Raw genomic sequence first — 20,383 nt, 5'->3', positions numbered from 1 at the left:
GAAATGAGCTGGTTGGGAGGGCTCCCCGCAGCCCTTCCTGCCCCTGCCTGTTCCCCAGTCTCATCCCGTCCTCCTTGTGCCTCGGGGCCCTGGATGCCCCCGTGACCCTCTGGGCCCACCCTCCCCATCCCCCCAGCTCGGACCTCCCGCAAGCTCTGCCTGAGATGTGAGGCGGGGTAACCAGGACCAGCCTGAGACTGCAGGAGAGGAGCCAATTCCCAGGATGGCCAACCAAGAGCAGAAGGAACAGCTACAGAGCAGGGACACCACATCGCAATCTCAAGAGCAGGCTCCCTGCACACTGCCACCAGGAGGAAGGACTCGGGGCCTCTCCTTGCCGGGGGCCCAAGAGGCCCACCCCCAAGCAGGGGTGGCACGGTGCCAGCAGTGGTGTTGACGCCACATAGGCGCCCAGGGCATCCCCACCGCACACAGATGTCCCCGCGTCCCTCCCATCAGCTCCTCTGCACACACGAGGCACAGTGCCCCACACTGGTTCCTGGGAACGTCCCTGGGACTGGCCAGCCTTTACAGGGACGGGTGTGCAGAGCTTGGAGCTCCTCGGGTACCACATGCCACAGCCTCCCAGCCTGTACTCTCCCCGCCCGAGCCCCCAGACCCAGCCCCACACTGGAGGCAGCTCTTCAGCATCACCCTAGCCCAGGTAGGTGCTCCGGGCCTGCCCCGGCCCTGGAATTCCACTGCACATCAACACAGACACGAGGACATGATGATGTCATCAAACATGAGAGAATGACTTCCTCTAGAGATAGCTGGGGAGGGGGTAGGAGAGAGAGGGGACGATGCCAGGTAAGGGGAGTGTGCCCCTCCCAGGGGCCTTCTTCTGGTAAGCACGGACTTCGAACCAGGGCGTGCCGGCCTCACCGGGGGCAGGGCGGGTACGACTCTTACTGGGGCATCATATGGGGGCTCACACGGCAACTATGGGGGCCCCATGGAAAGGCTGGAGACAACACACAGTCTGCAAGCAGAGCTTCCGGGAATAAACACTTTCTAAACTTCTCTTATAAATATGCATTAGAATATTTGATAACACAAGCAAAGTGCTCTGAAATTAATTTAAAATTAAACTGAGACTGAATTTCCTGCACTCCTAGCCAGAAATTCACCTAACACATCTGAATACCCAAATGTGGTTGAAGGTGGCCACAGCCGCAGCCTTGGACACCCAGGCCCCGCAGCCACCTCAGTCCCGCGGCACCTTGAAGTGGTCCTTCTCTTTGCGGATGGCCCTCATGGTGGTCACAGGGTCCATCTCACCCGCGTGCTGCTGCACAGTCTTCTCCCTGCGGAAGCCAAGCACCAGGCTGCAGGCAGAACCCTGCGCCCGCCGGCCCACCACCCCTCCCAGGGCACCACAGAAGAAAAAAGCCTGTAGGAGACGGGACATTCTTAAAAATGAAATGCAACAGCCAACGGCCAACTCAGGTGTTTCTAACTGTGGGAAACATGCTGGCCAAGCCAGTCCTGCTGGTGACCTGGAAAGCGGGGACACCAACTCCACGCTGGCATCCAGCACTGCCCAGTGCCTAGAGGCTCCCCAAGCACAAGTCTCATCCACCTATGGATCCAGACTCCAGGGTCAGAAAGGACCCTACACCCTAGCCAGGGCACCAAGAAAAGTATCCCCCTTTAAGAGGTGTCTTGGGCCTCCCTGGTGGCGCAGTGGTTGAGAGTCCGCCTGCCGATGCAGGGGATACGGGTTCGTGCCCCGGTCTGGGAGGATCCCATATGCCGCGGAGCGGCTGGGCCCGTGAGCCATGGCCGCTGGGCCTGCGCGTCCGGAGCCTGTGCTCCGCAACGGGGGAGGCCACAACAGTGAGAGGCCCGCATACCGCAAAAAAAAAAAAAAAAAAAAAAGAGGTGTCTCATTCTTTGGCTACACTTCAAACAGATTTCAGGGCAGCCCCTCTCCCACCCGGGCTCTTCAGGAGTCGGGGTGGTGGAGGCGGAGATGCCCGAGGACAGCGTGGGACCCACCGCTCCCTCACCTCACTCTCATGAATGGGTTGTAGGTGAACTCCTCTGCAATGGTGGATGGCACCGTAGGGTCCCCGATGCTGTACTTCTCCTGCAAGAAAAGTGGGTCCCTTTAATGCAGAAACTTCTAAAGGTGACACTTCAAAAAGCCTCCTAATGGTCTTCCAACGTCGTCCGACTGAGAAGATAAAGTGAGCAGTGGGTCAGTACCAGGACAGGCCCTTCCCTGCCCGTGGAGAGGAGATGTGAGTGCTCCAGCTGCCACCAACAACCCTCTCTCCTTCCTTTGCTGTCTTGGAGGTGCAGGGGCACAAGGAGCTTTCTTTTCATTAATACAGAAGTCATAACTAGCAAAAATGCAGAAGACAGACAAGAAGAAAACATAGCCCCACCCCCAAGACAGCATGTGGGTCGTGAGCACCTCACTGCCAGGAAGAACAGTGAGGCAACAGGTTCCCGGGGTCCCTCCCCTGCAGTGACAGCCCCCCAGAGGGCAGCTCTCATCACAGGGTGTTCAGGCAGCTCGTCACCTCCACTCAGGACCAGGATGGCCTTGCTTCTAATCAACACTGACCAGGGAAGGTGGAGAGAAGACACATACTGGGACGTCTGGCCAACTGTTCACTCCTATAGAAATGCCTACAGGAAGGAGGTCAGAGTTAACAGCTGGGGGTTTCCACCCTGCCCGCAGCCCCTGCCCTGCTACTGCTGGGCTCACCCTAAGGGCCACAGGGCCAGTGAGTGGACAGCCATTGTCAGCACGCACACCCAGGCTTCCTGACCTTCAGGGGCCCTCAGACCCAAAGGTCCCGATCCCACCCACACTGTGAGCAGTGGCATCGAGAAGTAATCCTTTAACCGCTGGAGGTGGGTCAAGTTGGAGTCTGGTGGGAGGTCAAGAGGAAGGCTTAGGGACTTCCCTGGTGGTACAGTGGTTAAGAATCTGCCTGCCAGTGCAGGGGACATGGATTTGAGCCCTGGTCCGGGAAGATCCCACATGCTGCGGAATAACTAAGCCCGTGTGCCACAGCTACTGACCCTGCACTCTAGAGCCTGCGAGCCACAGCTACTGAGCCTGCGCACCACAATAACTGAAGCCCATGTGCCTAGAGCCCATGCTCCACAACAAGAGAAGCCTGCGCACCACAATGAAGAGTAGTCCCCGCTCACCGCAAGTAGAGAAAGCCCGTGCAGCAACGAAGACCCAACACAGCCAAAAAATTAATTTTTTTAAAAAAAGATGAAGGCTTATTGCTAACCTCTGAACTTTCCCTTCTGGTGAAAACAAGCATAGAATGTTTTATAATATTCCCTGCACTTCCTCCAATATTCTCACTCCTCCTAAGAAATCTTCCTCCACCTCTTATGAAGGAAGAAAACAACTGAACTATTCTAAGGATAATTTTAAAACAGGTCCTTGTAGGCATAGTTGGGGGAGTGTAAACTGTCATAACCTTTTGGATTATCTATTAAGATGAGTGTTAACATGCAGAGACTTCCTACAGAAGTATGAAGCACACAAATGTAACGACTTACATTTGAGGATGTTGTTCACTGTAGCACAATTTATAAGAGCAAAAATGTTGGAAACTCTAACTTCTCCCTAACTGTATCGGTAAAATGATTTACGGTTGACGTCCACACATTAGTATGTTTTACTTATTAAAAAGAATGAAAGTAAGATGGATAAATAGGCAGTGATAAAATTAGTAAAATGTTACTAGAAAGGTGTTGGGTATATGACTGTTCACTATGAAATTCTTTCATCTTTTCTGTATGTGTGAAAATTTTCATAATAAAAAGTTGAAAAGGCTAAAAAAAAGTTTAACACAGTTCAGTATAACCTATGTGTCAAAGAAGAAATCACAAGGGATATCTTAAAATATTTCAAATTGAAGATAATGAAAATAAAACATGTCAAAATTTGTGCTGCTAAAAGCAGTACTTGGGGGTAAGTTCTTAGCTTTACGTGCTTATATTATAAAAGAAGAAAGATCTAAAATCAATGACCGGGACTTCCCTGGTGGCGCAGTGGTTAAGAATCTGCCTGCCAATGCAGGGGACATGGGTTTGAGCCCTGGTCTGGGAAGATCCCACATGCCGCAAAGTGGCTGGGCCCGTGAGCCATGGCCGCTGAGCCTGCGCGTCCGGAGCCTGTGCTCCGCAATGGGAGAGGCCACAACAGTGAGAGGCCCGCATACCGCAAAAAAAAAAGAAAAAAAAAAAGAATCTATAAAAAGAAGAACAAAGCAAATCCAAAGTAAGCAGAAGGAAAGAGTTTTTTAAACTTTATCTTTTTAAGAACAGAAATCAGTGCAATGGAAAAACAAACAAGGAAAATTAAGGCAAAAGTTGTGCTTTTAAAAGATCAACAAAATTGATAAGAACAATGAAAAAAATTGGCAACATCAGAAATGAAAGAGGGGCAATCACTACAGATCCAATAAATATTGGCAGTGGGTGGCAGGGGAGGGGTTGGCGGTTTAAATCATATTGATCTAAAAGTAAAAGCTAAAACTATAAAGGCTCCAAAAGAAAACATAGGAGGTTTTTTTGACCTTGGCAAAAGCAAAGATTTCTTAGATGGGAGATAAAAAGTATGAACCACAAAAGAAAATTAATATGCTGGACTTCATCAGAATTTAAAATGTTTGCTCTTCAAAAGACACTGTTGAGAAAACAAAAGGCAAGTCACAGAATGGGAGAAACTATTCACAATACACATATCTGAAAAAGGACTTGTACCTAGAATATACTTAAAAAAAAAACTTATTATTCAATAATAAGAAGACAATCCAGTTTTTTAAATAGGCAAAAAGTCTGAACAAACACTTCACAAAATGGCCAACAGGCACGTGGAAAGATGTTCAACATTATTAGGCACTAAGGAAATGCAAATTAAAACCATAATGAAATACTACTACACCCCCATTAAAATGACTAAAATTAAAAAGACAGACAATACCAAGTGTTGGTGAGGACGTGGAACACCTGGAACTCTCATACTTTGCTGGTGGGAATGTAAAACAATACAGTCGCTTAGAAAACAGCTTGGCAGTTTCTTTACAAGTTTCGACTTAGGACTTCCCTGGTGGTCCAGTGGTAAAGAATCCATCCTGCAATGCAGGGGACGTGGGTTTGATTCCCCGGTCAGGGAACTAAGATCCCACATGCCATGGGGCAACTAAGCCCGGGCGCCACAACTACTGAGCCCACACGCCTCAACTAGAGAGCCCCACATGCCGCGAACTACAGAGCCCACGTGCTCTGAAGCCCATGCGCCACAACTAAAGAGAAAACCCACACGCCGCAACTAGAGAGAAGCCCGCGCACTGCAATGAAAGATCCCGCGTGCCACAACTAAAGACCCAATGCAGCCAAAAATAAAATAATAAATTTAAAAAAAGACTGAACAAGTTTTGACTTAATACATACACCTAATACAACCCAGCCATTCCACTCCTAGATATTTACTCAAGAGTAATTAAAACATATGTCACACAAAGACTTGTACACAAACGTTCATAGCAGCTTTATTCACAATGGCCAATAACTAGAAACACAAATGTCTATCAACAGGTGAATGGATAAACAAAATGTGGTATATCCAAACAAAGGAATACTACCTGGCAGTGAAAAGGAATGAACAATACATGCAGCAACATGAATGAATCTCAAAATCATTCTGCTGAGTAAAAAAAGATGAAAGAGTACATACTGTATAGTTCCATTTATATGAAATTCTAGAAAATGTGAACTAAGTTCTAGTGGCATACTGGAGCAGGGCAGAGAAAATGAGGCATGAGGAAGTTTTGGGAGGTGATGGAAATGTTATGTACCTTAAATATAGTGGGAGTTGTTTAATTGGTATATACATCTGTCAAAATTCACTCAATTGTTCACTTCAAATGGATGCAATTTATTACATGTGAACTACACCTCAACAAGCTTGATAATAAAAAGGGAAACTATGAAAACGATGCCAGTAAATTTGAAAACCTTGATGAAATGGACAAATTCCTTGAAAGATATTAGTTGCTAACAAAACTGACTCAAGAAAATATAAACATCTATGGGCTTCCCTGGTGGTGCAGTGGTTGAGAGTCCTCCTGCCAATGCAGGGGACAGGGGTTCGTGCCCCGGTCCGGGAAGATCCCACATGCCGCAGAGCAGCTGGGCCCGTGAGCCATGGCTGCTAAGCCTGTGCGTCCGGAGCCTGTGCTCCGCAACGGGAGAGGCCACAACAGTGAGATGCCCGCGTACCACAAAAAATAAATAAATAAATAAAAATCTAACAGCCCCACACAAATTAAAGACATTAATTCATAACAAAAAAATCTTTCCACAAAAAAGAATTCAATGTCCAGAAGGCTATGTCAGTGAATTCTAACAAACACTAAAGGAAGAAATAAAAACAATCATAGAAAAACTCTTTCAGAAAAGAGGAGGAAGCACTTCCAACTCATTTTATGAGGCCAGCATTACCCTGATATTAGACAAAGACATTACAAGAAAATAAAACTACAGACCGATATCCCTTATGAACACAGACACAAAAATAGACACCATGACTAAGGTTTATCCAGAAAGCAAGGTTGGTTTAACATTTGAAACCAAGTGATATACTTCACCAGATTAACAGAGTAAGGGAGAAAAAAATGTATGATTACATAATAGATGAAGAAAAATCATTTGACAAAATTCAACACACACTCATGACAAAAACTCTCAGAAAACCAGGAATATATGTGAACTTCAACAACCTGATATAAAGAAGACTTACAAAAAACTCACAGCTAATATCATACTTAATGGTGAAAGACTGAATGCTTTCCCCCTAAGCCTGGGAACAAGCCAAAGGTGTCCACTCTCACCATGTCTACTTAACACTGTCCTGAAGATCTTAGCCAGTGCAACAAGGCAAGAAAAATAATTAAAAGGCATATAGACTGGAAAGGAAGAAATAAAGCTATCTTAATGTTGATGGCATGATTGTGTGCTAAGGAACCTATGAAAAAGATGCTAGACTAAGTGAGTTAAGCAAGGTCACAAGAAAACAAGGTCAAAATACAAAAATCAATTGTATTTCTGAAGACTATGAATAATCATTTACAATAAAATCTAAAACCATGAAGTATTTAGGGATACATTTAACAATATGTGCAAGATCTTTAACACTGAAAATTACAAAATACTGCTGAGAAAAACTAAAGACCTTAATAAATGTAAGGCTATATCATATTTATGGAAAGACACCATATTGTTAGGATCTCAAGTCTCTCCAAATCTTTTGTTACAACACAATCAAAAGCCAAGCTGACTTTTTGTAGAAATTAACAAGATGATCCTAAAATTTATATGAAAATGTAAAGGACTTAGAAGAGCCAAAATGAATTTCAAAAAGGAATAAAGTTAGAGGATTTATACTACCTGATTCTTAGACTTACCATAAGCTACAGTGATCAGGACAGTACTACTGATGCAAGAATAAGTCATGTAGATCAATGGAACAGAATAGAGTCCAGAAGTAGATTCATGCCTACATGGTCCATTTTATTCAGTAAAGATGCCAAGGTCATCCAATGAAGAAAGGAAAGTCTTTTTCATCTAATGGTGCTGAGCAACTAGATGTCAATATGCAAAAAAGTGAACTTCTACCCTTATCTTACACCACAAACATTACCTTGAAGTGGATCACTGACCTAAACATAAATTTATATAAACATAAAAGCTAAGACTAGGGCTTCCCTGGTGGCGCAGTGGTTGAGAGTCCGCCTGCCGATGCAGGGGACACGGGTTCGTGCCCTGGTCCGGGAAGATCCCACATGCCGCGGAGCGGCTGGGCCCGTGAGCCATGGCCGCTGGGCCTGCATGTCCGGAGCCTGTGCTCCACAACGGGAGAGGCCATAACAGTGAGAGGCCCGCATACAGAAAAAAAAAAAAAAAAAAAAAGCTAAGGCTATACAACTGCTAGGAAAAAACAGAGGACAAAGCCTTTGTGATGTAGGGATATGCAAAGATTTCTTAGGACACAAAAAGCATAAAAGAAAAAATTAATAAACTTCACCAAAAGTATAAACTTTTATTCTTTGAAAGACTGTTAAGAAAATGGAAAGGCAAGCCACAAACTGGGATAAAATATTTGAGATATATATCTGACAAAGACTTGTTTCCAGAATGTGTAAGGAATTCTCACAACTCAGAAGACAACTCAGTTTTTAAAATGGAAAAAAGACTTGAACATATACTTCACAAAAGAAGACATGTAAAGGACCAATAGGTACATGAAAGGACACTCAGTATCATTAGCCATCAGAGAAATGGAAACTTAAAAATGACAAGCTACCACGACACACCTATTAGAATGGATAAAATTTAAAAGATCAGCAATACCAAGTGTTGGTGAGCATGTGGATCTCCTGGAACTCATGCATTGCTAGTGAGGATGCCAAATGGTACAACTAATTGGAAAACAGTTTGGTAGTTTCTTAAAAGTTAAACATACACTTACCACACAACCCAGCAATTACACTCTTAGGTATGTTCCCACAAGCAATGAAAACGTGTCCACACAAAGACCCGCACACAAACGTTCACAGTAATTTAATTTAAAATAGCAAAAAACTGGGAACCACCCAAGAGTCCATCCAGATGAGTGGATAAACAAATTGTAGTATGTCCATATGAGATACTACTCAGAAATTTTTAAAAAATCTCGAAAACATGCTGAGTAAAAAGAGCAAGATACAACAAGAGTAATGTTGTGTGATTCTGTTTATATGAAAATCTAGAAAAGAGTAATTTATAGTGACAGAAAGCAGATAAGCAGCTGGGGACTGAATGGGGAGGGGCAAGGAACCTTCTACGATAGTGGAAATGTTCTCTATCTTGATTGTGGTGGGGCTGACACAGGAGCATATACTGTCAAAATTCAAACTGTATAATGCTCAGTTAAAACAGGTATGTTTTATTGTATGTAAATTATCCTCAAGCAGATAACCATGAAAAGAATAAGCTTAATATGTTTGGACTGCTATGGAAAGAGCACTAAGACCCATTATTAAGTGACAAGGAAGCCACAAAATAACACACAGGATGAGTTTTTTATATTAAGTATTCTTATGTGCACACTGCAAAAAAAAAAAAAAAAAAGGAATAACATTTATCAACCTATTACAGTAGTGTCTGAATTTTTATAAGTATTATTTTGCAAGCCCACCTCGCAAAACTGATAAAGATGCTTGACAAAAACAGGTGACTTATGAAAAAAACAAAAACTGTGAGACCATTCCTCACTGAACTCAGCAGAAGGGAGGCCAGCACCGGAGGACTCCCAGGTGTGTGCATTTCTTACCAACACCATTTCTCAGTGACTGAAGAGGGAACACAGACGCCTGAGTCCAGGAGAGCGTCCTCAGCCCAGCTGCCTGCAGCAGCGTTTCCAAACCCCCCCACAGAAGGTGCCTCCAGGACAACACGCCAACCCCTGGGCCGAGCCATGGGGCATGTTGGGGGCCGTGTCTGAAATAAATGCCTTTCAGACAAGCAGCTTCCAGGGTGAATCCACTGCCCACAGACAGCAGGGAGGGGCTGGGACCTGCTGCTTTGGCCTCACCTGGGCACTTGTTGAAAATGCAGAATCCCAAGCCCAGTCCTGACCCACAGAGTCAGAAAGGATCTTAAGCAGACAACCAGGGCTTCTTGCTCCAAGCTGGGCTGTCTAAACCCCGCCTTGCCCACTGCCCGGAGGAGCACTTTCTGCCCACTCTGAAGTGGGCACCATGAGCTCCATGCTCCTGGGAAAGTGGCATCACAGTGCCTGACCCCAGGACACGCCCGAGTGCATCACGCTCACCTTGGCCCAGGCCAGTTTCTCCTGGATGGCGGCATTGCTGGGCTCCACGTGGTGAGCAAACTTGAGGTTGTTGATGGTGTATTCGTGGCCACAGTACACTCTCTGGGGAAAAAGCCAAGCCCGCCAGCTCTGAGGAGACTCGTTAACCCGCCCTCTAGCCCCTCAGAGACGGGTGTGAGGGACCTGGCTGGTCCTGGGGGCAGGACCCACGAGACGTCCCTCAGGACAAGGACACATCTTGCGTGTATGTTAAATGACAATGAAAAGTATGCTTAAAGAAAAAACACACTTCCAGAAGCAATGCCCCTACCCTCCTGCTCCTCCCAAGATGCAGGGGAGACCCCAATGGGGGGAGCCAGCAGGGTCCTCCCACCACTGGGCGAGCAAGCGGGTGGCAGGTGGGGCACTGCCTACCGTGTCTGGAGGGAGCCGGCCCAGGACCTCGAGCAGGGCTTTGTACATCTCATCCGCTGTCCCCTCGTAGAACTTCCCGCAGCCAGCCATAAACAATGTGTCGCCTGCAAGACAGGACAGTGTGGAGCTGGAGGGGCTGTCAGCAGTGCACGCCCCCTCGAGGGCCAGGGCTCTGCCCTGACCCCTGTGCTGACCGGGCCACAGCCCCAGACCTGACCTCCACCCCGACAGAGCCCAGGGACGACCCACGAGTACTGGTTTCCACCCTTCCCAAACCTTTTCCCTCAAGTTGCACTAACTGGCACCGCCAGGCCCCAAACAGCTGTCCAGACCCAATCCTTAGGGTCACCCTGACTGCTCCCTTCACCGCCCAGTCCTATCAGTCATAGCTCTGAGAACCCCCAAAACCCAGCCCTTTCCCCCACCCATCCAGCAGCCCCCTCCCAGGCCAGACCTTCCTGTGACTTCCCTTACTCCCGACAGCCAGCACCATTCTGTAAGACCCCCATGATCTTGACTGGACCCTCCAGGAGCCCCTCACGTGGGCCCACAGCCCCCATGGGCCCTTGAGACACGGACCTGCCACCTCCCAGACTTGCCCCCTTCCTGCCGCAGCCCTCCCCCGACCTGACACCCACCAGGTCTCCACGTGCTGCTTCCCTCCCCCAAGGCTCTTTCCTGAGAACGGGCTTCATGCCCAGCGGACACCCACGGCACATTTGTTCTCCAGGCCCCTGGGTGGGGGAGGGCCTGGGACCCCACAATAGGGAGCAACAATCCCCCTCCACCAGCGTTTGCTAGGCCTCTTCCCAGGGAGCGCCAGGCCAGGCCAGGCCAATGCCCACCCAGTGGCCATGGTGCAGCACTGTCCCCTCAGAACAAGACCACAGATAAGAGAGTTGGGGAGCCGGTGAGCAAAGCCTCAACACACAGGACTGGGGCTATGCCCTAAAGGACCCCTCAACCTCCGTTCTGGGCACCAGTGAGAGGCCAAGGAGAGCCCAGAGGAGGACAGGCCGTGAGCAGGCACAGTAGGCTGGGGGGGATCTGGTCCTCCCTCCAGGGACCAGCAGTACCTGCTGTTTACACACCTGAATTTCATGGGCCTCCTGCCACAGGGGCTGGGGAGCCAGCCTGGGCCTCCTCCATGGGGCCATGTCCTCAACCAGCAGGACACTGGGAGACCCGGGGGCTCCCACGTCTCTCCCTGGCAGTGGGACCACCATTCACCTGCACCCCCAGCCTCTTGCTGACTGCTCTCCACCTTCACCACCAGCTGCTAAGAGTGCCTGGAGGCGTCCCTCCCCTACGCAGGCTGCCCCACCCCCAGGCTCTACAGAGCCAGCCTTGCCTCTCCTCCCTGCACACTGGGCCATGGTTCTAGCATCGACTTCAGCCTCCATTTCCCCACCGCCGCCACCTGAGCTGCTCCTGGCGCTCGCTGCCATGAGTTCCCAAATCTGAGGTCCCAGATCCTGACCTCTCAAACAGACAACCCGCTAGTGCCATCACAGCACCCTGCTCCAGGCCTGCCCCCACCAAACAGCCATCCCATCTTGCTCCCCTGCTCTGTGGGTGCCCAGTCCTGCCCACCACGTCCCAGGGCCACATGCACACCCTTCTCTGGGCTGTCACCTCCTCTGCTTGCATCCTTTTCCCTTTGTTCAGCTCACCCCAGAGGAGAAGGGAGCAGGGCCATGGGTCACTCACATCCGAGCTCGAGGCCTGGAGCTGCCAGTCACCTCACCTCTGGATGCTGCAGGTTCCTCAGCCATGCACACAGAGGCCAGCCGGGGCCCTGCTGGACTGCCCTGCTCCCCTGGTCCTCACTGCTGATGCCCCAGACGGCTCAGCTTCACCACTGAAGACCCTGTGTGACTCTCACCTATTTAGTACAAAAGCTACCAATTAGACAACGCGCTCCCCTGCCGGCCGCTGTCATGCGGACTAGAGAACAGCACGTGTAGGACACGGTCCAGGGCCTGCCTGGCGGTAACCAGCCCTCCACACCTTACACAGCCGGCACTCGGCTTCTAACATGAGCGCGGTCCAAGGGGGCCACCGCCACGGGCCCGCACAACCCCAGGCCCTGCCGGGGGCAGACAGACACCCAGGAGCCAGGCAGCATGGCAGAGACAGGAGCGCAGTTGTGAGTTCACCAGGCCCAGCGCTGGTTCCACACCCCTCACCTCACACCCACAACCACCCAGTGGGGGAGACCCCACACCCACCACTGACGCAGGGGAAACTGTGCTTAAGAGAGGAGGTCACACCTCGCACAGGCAGCCAGCCCACCTGCCCCAAAGCGCTGTCTGCCGAGGCCCATCGGGAGGCCAGGGGCTCCCACAACATGCCCAGGGGCCCATGGCCCACACTCAGCAGTCGGCTCAGAGCCCACACATCCTGCTACTGCAGCTAAGACCCTGAAAATGACTGTATTTTTAAAAATAAACATAATAGATTCGGAGACAATTTTGGATTTACAGACAAGCTGCAGGGACAGTCCAGAGGCCCTGTGACCCCTCATTTGGCCTGTGTGTCCCTTCATGCTAGCGTCCCCACCCCTGACCTCATGTGGCTTTCCCATCGACACCCTTTCCCCACTCCAGGAGCCCACACTGCTTCAGCTGTTGTATTTTTAAACAAACTTCCACTGCGGTTATAATATCATGATTGTTACATAACTGGGGAAGACTAAAGACTGAAAACTGCTTATACTGGCTAAACAAGCTAAGGGGGCAGAGGGGCCTGCTCTGTGCCCATCCACGGCCACTGGCTCACACTGCCCTGAACACCCACCGTCACACGGCCGCTCCGCTTCACAGGTTCCCCAACCACCATCAAGATTCTTCCATTTCCTCTCAAAAGGAGAAACACCTCCAATTGCTGGCAAGGCCTGCTCGCCCTAACCGAGGGCCACTCACACAGCCCGATACTGGTGGGGCTTCACCTCCACCTTCCAAGCTCTTTGGGCCATCGTGTGCGACACCCTGACCTGGGGCTGGCTTTTGCCAGACCCACTCAGCTCACGGCCCGTGGAGGGATGGGGCAGCGCCCAGCACCAATCAGGCCCCACACAAGGCGGGTCTGACTGGCTCCACTTGGGGTCTCCCTTGGCCCCCCACTTGCCCACCTGTCTGCTGCTGGACGTAGTGGGGGCTGGGACTGCACCCCCACCAGGCAGAGTCTCTCAAGGAAAGGCTTGTCCCCACGCACCTGACAGCGATGACCAGGATCAGAGGGGCGCATTTGGGCCAGCCCCGCGAGGAGGTGGCACCCCCACCACGTTCCCACCACAGCTGCCTGTACCCTGGACATGTTTGAAGCCAAGTCCCAGGCTCTACCCTGAGGGTTGTGGTCCTCCTCACAGAGCCCAGCACAGTCTGCCTGGCAGGAGATGCTCTGCTGCTCTGCCCAAAGGTGTGCAAAGCCATCCCTATGCCAAGAGGGTCTTTGCAAAGAACGCCAGACCCCCCAGCTCAAACACCTGAATACTCACCTGTGAACACCATGGGGGGCTCGGGACTGTTGGGTTTGCTCACAAAGTAGCAGATGTGTCCGGAAGTGTGACATGGCGTCGACAGGCACTTGACGTTGAGAGACCCCACCTTAAACAGAGCACACACTGGCCTGTGCTCCCTGCATGTGGGGAGCCTGTCCTAAGGCTCACAGATTCTCCCAGACCCCACGCCCGCCCCACAGCAGGAGCTGCCACTAAGGGCGAATGGGCTTCCACAGCCACTGCTCCACTGAGCAAGTCATGGGTCTTGCTGGTGGCCACAGGACCCAGTCCTTGAGGGTACCCCAGATGCAGGGACCCCCTGGAAGCCGGTGTTTGCTGGTATGCAAACCAAAGGGCTGATTTTGTTTTCTCCTCAAAACCAGGCCAAACCTGAACCAGGCGTCTTGCCAGAAAAGACAGTTTTCCTTCTTAGATGCTTGGCCTTTTGTTTTGCTTCCCTTCTCTGCCTCCACCCCCCACCCCATTCTTTACTTCAAAAACGTTCAAACCTACCAAAAACTGAAATGACAATGAATCCGTGTGCCCTTTACCTGGATCACTAAATGCTAACAGGTCCCACCTGTGCGGTACCTGCTCTGTTCACACACACATATCCTGACACACTGCCCCTACACACATATCCTAACACACTGCCCCTAGACACTCCAGCTACATCTCCTGAGAAAAGGACATCCTCCCACATAACCTCACTATCATCAACACCCAAGAAATTTAACACTGATGTCAAATATGATCCCACGTAGAGTCCGTATTTCAATGTCCCCAGTTGTCTCAAAACCATGCATACAGCTTCTCCCCTCAGCCGGTCACCATCTGCACGCTGATTTGCTTGCAATGCTCTCGACAGAAGGGACTATCCAGGCCCAGGCAGCCCCAAGAGCCCATCCACCCATGCACAGGCCAGGCCGTCTCCGCAGCTAAGCCCTTGAGTGCCCCTCTGGGTTCCTGGGGTAAGTGAGGGGACAGCCAGCAGGAGGCGGCTCTAGGGCCTGGAGCCCAGCAGGGCCACAATTGAGCCCCTTCCATTCACTCCTCACCTGCAGTGTGGACAGGTGTGTGACCTTGTGAGTCAGGGCTCCGATCCGGCCATCACCCCCATACACTTTCAACCCAGGCTCCAACTTGACCAGCTTCTCGTTCCCGCCAGCATGGTCCCTGGAAGTCGAAAAGCGGGGCTGGGGCTACTGCTGATACGAAGAGGGTTTGCCTTCTTTTACACCCTGACCAAACTGAATTTTTATTTTTCCCAGTTATGTTTCTCAGAAGAGAAATGCATCTTCCAACCCAGGATCCTCGCTTCTCGTCTGTCATTTGGCTCCACTGAAAAAGAATGTCCTCAGACACCCCATTCCCAAGAGAGGCATTTCTGTGCCCCTGCCGTGTTGCTGCAGAAGCTTCTGGAGCAGATGAACCAATTCAAAAACACCTGGATAATCCCTATGCCCGTGGTTCCCAGACTTTGGGCGCATCAGAGTCACTTGAGGATCTGTAAACAGCGCCAAGGCCTGACTCCCACCCACACATCCTGATGCAGTGGGCCTGGGGAAGCCCGCAGCCCAGGAGTTTTAAAGGCCCTCAGGTGATTCTGATTCACAGACCAGATGGGACCCACTGCCCGTAGCAGATCGCAAAGCTGTCTTCTACAACAATGCCCAGCTGCCAGAGGGGGATCTGTCCACCCAGGGACAGGCCAGCTCGGAATGACCTCCCCAAGTGACTCGAACGTGCAGCCAGCATTGAGGCACCTCCTGGACACTCATCCAGGAGTTCCCCACGCTCCCCAGGTCAAGAGAAGAGCTCCACGCCTTGGCCTTGTGGGGCAAGAAATACACTAGTGCAAGCCCTGCCAGGGTCTTGGGGCAGGGATGGGAGTGTCCTGAGCCCAGAAGATTAGCCTTTCCAGGATGAGGCGAGGGCTTTCCAATCACCAGGGAACACCTGCTCCTCACTACACATTCACCTACGGGCCCAGAAGCAGCAGGGCTCACAGATAAGAGGGGGCAGCCCTCCGCTCCCTACCCTGCAGGGGGCTGATACACACAGGCTGGCACCAAGCACTCAGCACACTCATCACTGACCCCCGACAATGCCACCTATAAGTGGGAGGGTGGCACAGGCCACACCCTGGAGCTCAGTTTGGGGCCTGGTTTAGTTTTATAAGGCATCACAATGTGGGAAGAGCCGTGGGAGAGAGACTCCTATTGTGAAAAGCTGGGGAGGTGGAGTCCCCAAGCAGCCCCCCAACGCAGCCCCACAGAAGCCAGAGGAGTAAGTGCACCTCGGCACCACACAGGGCGGAGTTCCTGAGAGAAGGAGCAGCTGTGCTAAGTAGCCACTGCAGATCCTTGGGCCTAAATCAGTCAGGAAGTAACACCTGATACCCCAGAGGCTAAACAACCCCAAAGATTCTCAGTGACTTAGTTACATCAACCAACAAGTTTCCAACACTTAGCAGACTTTGGCCAGCCACATCCACATGACGCTCCCACACAGAAGATGAAAGGTGTCCTTTTACCCGAAGACACGCCCCAAGCTCCGTGAGATGCCACAGGAACAGGTTCAAAGACACTAGCTGCCCTCGGGCAGTTATTTGGAAAAGAAAATTCAGAGCCAAATAAACATTTTTTCCTAGCTTTAAAGAGCCTCAAAAGTTTCAAAAACCCACAAGGGCCTTGGGCAGGCAACTCTAGTCCTAAGACCCAAATATAAGAACTTTTTTCATCCTTTAGCCTTCAAATATCAAAAAAAACTGCAACCTCTCCAAATATGACTGCTTGATTTTCAAAAACACTAATGTCTAGACTAGTTCATTCCCCAACATCGAGGCCAATTTCCCACCACACAAGCACAAGAGCTTTCCAAGATGTTGCCTAGGTCCACCCGTGGCCACAGGATATACAGCATAAGCCTCTCCCCTTGGAGCCCCCAAGTCACCAGGCCCCATCACCAGGCCTGAGGGACACAGGGCAGCAGCATAGAGGCTAGCGCCCAGAAGCCCCGTCAGAACCCCACTGGGGCTGACCCTTAGCTCACAGCTGTGGAGGAGAGAAGGGCTTCCAGGGCTCTGAGCCCCTAGGCTCCCACCTGTGGGGGGACCCCTGGGAGGCTGCGAGTGCCCCACCCCCTCCACCTGGTGGACGCTCCCCCTTGGGGCGTGCGTGGCACAGCTGTAAGGCCCAAGCAACTCTGCTGGCACAGAAGTTCGGCCTCTGGAGCACTTACCAGTGGTGGTGGGTGGTGAGCACTGTAGTCAGCTTCACACCGTGCTTCCTCACCATTTCCACAACCTGCAACCAAACATGAGGCAGGACACGGGCCACAGTCACACCCCAGCACTGGCTCATCAGTCTGCAGGGTGATGCCCAGTGGAGCCTGCCAATTTGCCCCAGCTCCAGGAGAGCAGGGTGACAAGGAGGCTTTTTCTCCCTTGATCCGTTCGGCAGTTCAGTCCCACCCACAACCTCTCAAAGCCCCTCCAGCAGATACTGCCACTCTTAGAGGCAGCACTAAGGGGCAGAAAGCCCTGAGGAGGAGGAGAAAGTGCTGAGAAGGGCTCCTACTTCTACTTGCCCAGGGACTCTACAGACAGGAGCCCTTTTCTCTCCACTCCAAAGCCTTTGGTCGCTTCCACCCCTCTCACTGGCCCTTTGCCCCTGTAACAGAGTGGCTGGACACTAGTTTAATTGTTTTTCAAAAACCAAATGGATTAATTTCTGTTCAGCTTTGGCCAAGTTGCAAAGGCACTGTGGTTATCAAACTCATCAGGAGATGAAGAACTGGTGCTGAGGCCTCGCCTCCCACCTTCTGGGGCTGCACCGGATCCACAATGGCAGCCTCCTTGGTGTCATCATCGATGATCAGGTACATGTAATTGTCGGTCAGAGCAGGCAGTATCTCAACCTTCATCGTGCCCTGCTCCACGGTCAAGCTCTTCCTTAAATCCGTGTGATGGAGAAAGATTCCCAGCAGGGCTGGACCTGAAGACAAAATGCAGTTCCAGTCAGCGTCCACACGAGGCCACGCTGGGCCGAGACTTCAAAGCAAGCCCTTGGCCCAGCAGTCCAGGCGTCTGGGGAAGTGACATCCCAGGAATGCAACGTGGTGAGCCTCGAAATATGAGGTTTTCTAAGTTCTTTGATAAAGAAGAGGATAGCCTCATTTAACCACATCCGTAAGGAAAACAGAGAACACAATTCATGTTCATAATTGTGGAAATCAGCTCTTTCAGACTTAGGATCCCTGTTTTCTTTTTCAAAGGTTCTGAAAGGACACAAATGCCAGCCTGTGCCTGTGATTCAAACCTCTGTCAGATGTGACCACTGCCAGTTCTGGGGTTGTTCACACCTGATTCAGAGAAAGACCATGAAGAATGAAAGCGCCAGGCCAGGCTCTTTTCCCTCGGCACATGGCTGCCTCGGCAAGCTAACAGAGCCTGAGTCCTATGCAGTTACTCACAGCCCTTCTCAGGTCTCAAGCCAGAAGAGAAAACAATATCCACTTTCGAATGGCAGGAACTGGAAATTTGGATAATGCACCAAAGCCACCCGGGGCCTGAGAAATGGGACAGCTGGTCACAACTGTTCTAGATTCGAGTGTGCATGATACAGAATCACCATCCAACTGAGCCAAAGAAGGCTGCCAGGGTGGGCTGGGAGTGACCAAGGGGCAAAAGCATCCTCCGCCCAGGAGACAGGTGCCAAAATGTTTTCAACAATAAAACTCCTATTCAATCTAAAAATTCCCAAAGGCCCCCAACAATACTTTAAATCTTAGCGTGAAAGGGATTAAAACTGCAAAAGGTGACAGAAGACAGCCATGAAATTCTGGAGTAGGTAGGTGCTGGGATGGGACCTCTCCAAAAAAAGGGATCCAGAGAGCAGGCAGCATCGACCGACAGACTGATAGACCACGTCCACGGGGGCCGTCTGCAGCAGAATTCAAGCTCATCTGCCATGGCCAGGGAACTGCCTGACTTGCAGCGTTAAGGATCACACAGAGGTAGCTAAGTCCTCCTTTTGACAACCAGCTGGGCTTTTTCCAGGCCCTTCTCCTCATGCTCAGCGAAACAAACATTTTCATATGACCAGGTTTCTGTGCTATGCCACCTCCTCTCAGCCCGGATATGTGCCATCCGAGCTCCAGGAGGACTACAGAGCAGAGTCAAGGCCAAGCCTTGAGACACATTTTGTTGGGCTTCTCTTGAACTGGATCCCTCCTTCTGCATGGCATCAAAGGGCTGGCGCCCCCTCTGAACGGGGCAGCCACACTCTTGCTGATTCCCTACAGCCCCACTTCCACCACCTGCCTGACTCCTGACACAGAAACTCTTAGCTCTGATGCTCTGACGAGTTCCCTATATGGAAAAAACCCAGCTTTCCTTAATAATGGTGACAGACTGCGCACTCCAGAACCTTGACTGCTCTCAGTAAGATCTGGAAGTGGCCAAGGATGGCTTCCTTCTGCTTCATCTCCCTACCTAGGGCTCTGCGGTCATTTAGCTAACTGCTAGCCAGCTCCAAAGACTCAGCTTAACCCACTGCCCCTATTGCTACATCAGCCAGATAAGATATCGGGAAATAAAGGCGATTTCAAAATCAAAGTCAAAATATTCCAACAAAGCAAAAGGTAACACAGTGAAAATGGAATCTGACAGCTGGAAGAGCAGGCCCTTGGAGGTCAGGGCGTCCATCGCCTCCCATTTTTGAGGCGGGGATAGGAGACCCAAAGAGGGCAAGGGTCCCACAGCTCACAGAACCCAGTTCTGCCCCAGGCTTTTCTTGCCGACCACAGCTCACATGAAAAGCTGTGGTTCACTTCGTGGAGAATATACACAGCATTCTGTGCGGCTTCAGGCACAGTTCCATCATCCCAGGACGTTAGAAATAATGGGGTTTGTATGGGGCGCCGCAGTCAAGGAGGATGGGGGCGCTCGCTGGCTGCCAGGCAGACCCTGGGGAAGCAGGGGTCCTAAGACAGGGCTCCCGAGCGTCCCTGGAACACCCATTTCTTTACTTAGCACAAATCCTTCAGCAACCCCCAGGTGACAAGTTACCCCACTCTGTCTTCAGCCCTCTCAAGGTCTGACTCAACTGCTGTGTGGCCTTTTCTCGACCCCAATCGGCTTACCTGCCGACATGAGTTAGGGGTTAAAATCCTGTGTCAATAAAAAACAGCGTCAGCCGCGGCGGCCCCAGCGGCTCCCCGCCGCCCCCCCGGTGCGGGCCCCGCGCTGGAACGCCTCACGGATTGCGGCCGGCCTAACCGCCGTTAGCCCGGCTACGACACCGGCCAGGACCCGCCGGCCGGGCGGCTCGCCTCGCCTCGCCCCCGCGGGCCGGTCACCGTGGCCCCGGCCCCTGTCAAGCCAGCGCCTTGGCACCCCGGCCTGTCCGGCCCCGCGGAGGCCCCGGTCCACCTACCCAGGCCGCGACGGGCGCAGGAGGCTCTCAGCGTAGGTAGGGTCCGGCAGCCGAGCAGCCAGCGGCCCAGCACCATGACCGAGTCGGAGGGCGGGCTGCGGGGCGAGGGGCGGGCGGGCTTTTCACGCTGGCGACGGCACACCGCGGCCAATCAGCGCCCGCCGCCCCGCC

The 20,383-nt window shown here is 51.4% G+C and overlaps 1 protein-coding gene across 1 annotated transcript; it reads right to left on the bottom strand.

Annotated features, from left to right (window-relative positions):
* Positions 1-1,065: 1,065 nt before the first annotated feature.
* HAGH (hydroxyacylglutathione hydrolase) lies at positions 1,066-20,339 on the bottom strand. Its single transcript, XM_082643852.1, has 9 exons — positions 20,213-20,339; positions 17,595-17,770; positions 17,016-17,080; positions 14,831-14,948; positions 13,770-13,878; positions 10,271-10,374; positions 9,857-9,958; positions 2,013-2,092; positions 1,066-1,307 (listed from the first exon to the last, which is right to left on the bottom strand). Exons 1-9 carry the CDS (start codon positions 20,286-20,288, stop codon positions 1,208-1,210), a joined length of 930 nt encoding a protein of 309 aa, XP_082499978.1. The 5' UTR covers positions 20,289-20,339; the 3' UTR covers positions 1,066-1,207.
* Between the last annotated feature and the right edge of the window lie 44 nt (positions 20,340-20,383).

This window comes from Mesoplodon mirus, assembly GCF_964341445.2.
Source record: "Mesoplodon mirus genome assembly, chromosome: 15".
NCBI classification, from domain to species: Eukaryota; Metazoa; Chordata; class Mammalia; order Artiodactyla; family Ziphiidae; genus Mesoplodon; species Mesoplodon mirus.
This window is presented reverse-complemented; position numbering and strand designations above follow the sequence as displayed.

What these genes read in the sequence shown, in the direction of transcription:
- HAGH (XM_082643852.1), bottom strand. Translation starts at nt 20,288, where the DNA reads ATGGTGCTGGGCCGCTGGCTGCTCGGCTGCCGGACCCTACCTACGCTG. An exon ending in CTGCGCCCGTCGCGGCCTGG is followed by an intron (nt 17,771 to 20,212) that starts GTAGGTGGACCG and finishes TTTTGTCTTCAG; the next exon opens with GTCCAGCCCTGCTGGGAATC. An exon ending in CACACCTGTCCACACTGCAG is followed by an intron (nt 13,879 to 14,830) that starts GTGAGGAGTGAA and finishes GCTCTGTTTAAG; the next exon opens with GTGGGGTCTCTCAACGTCAA.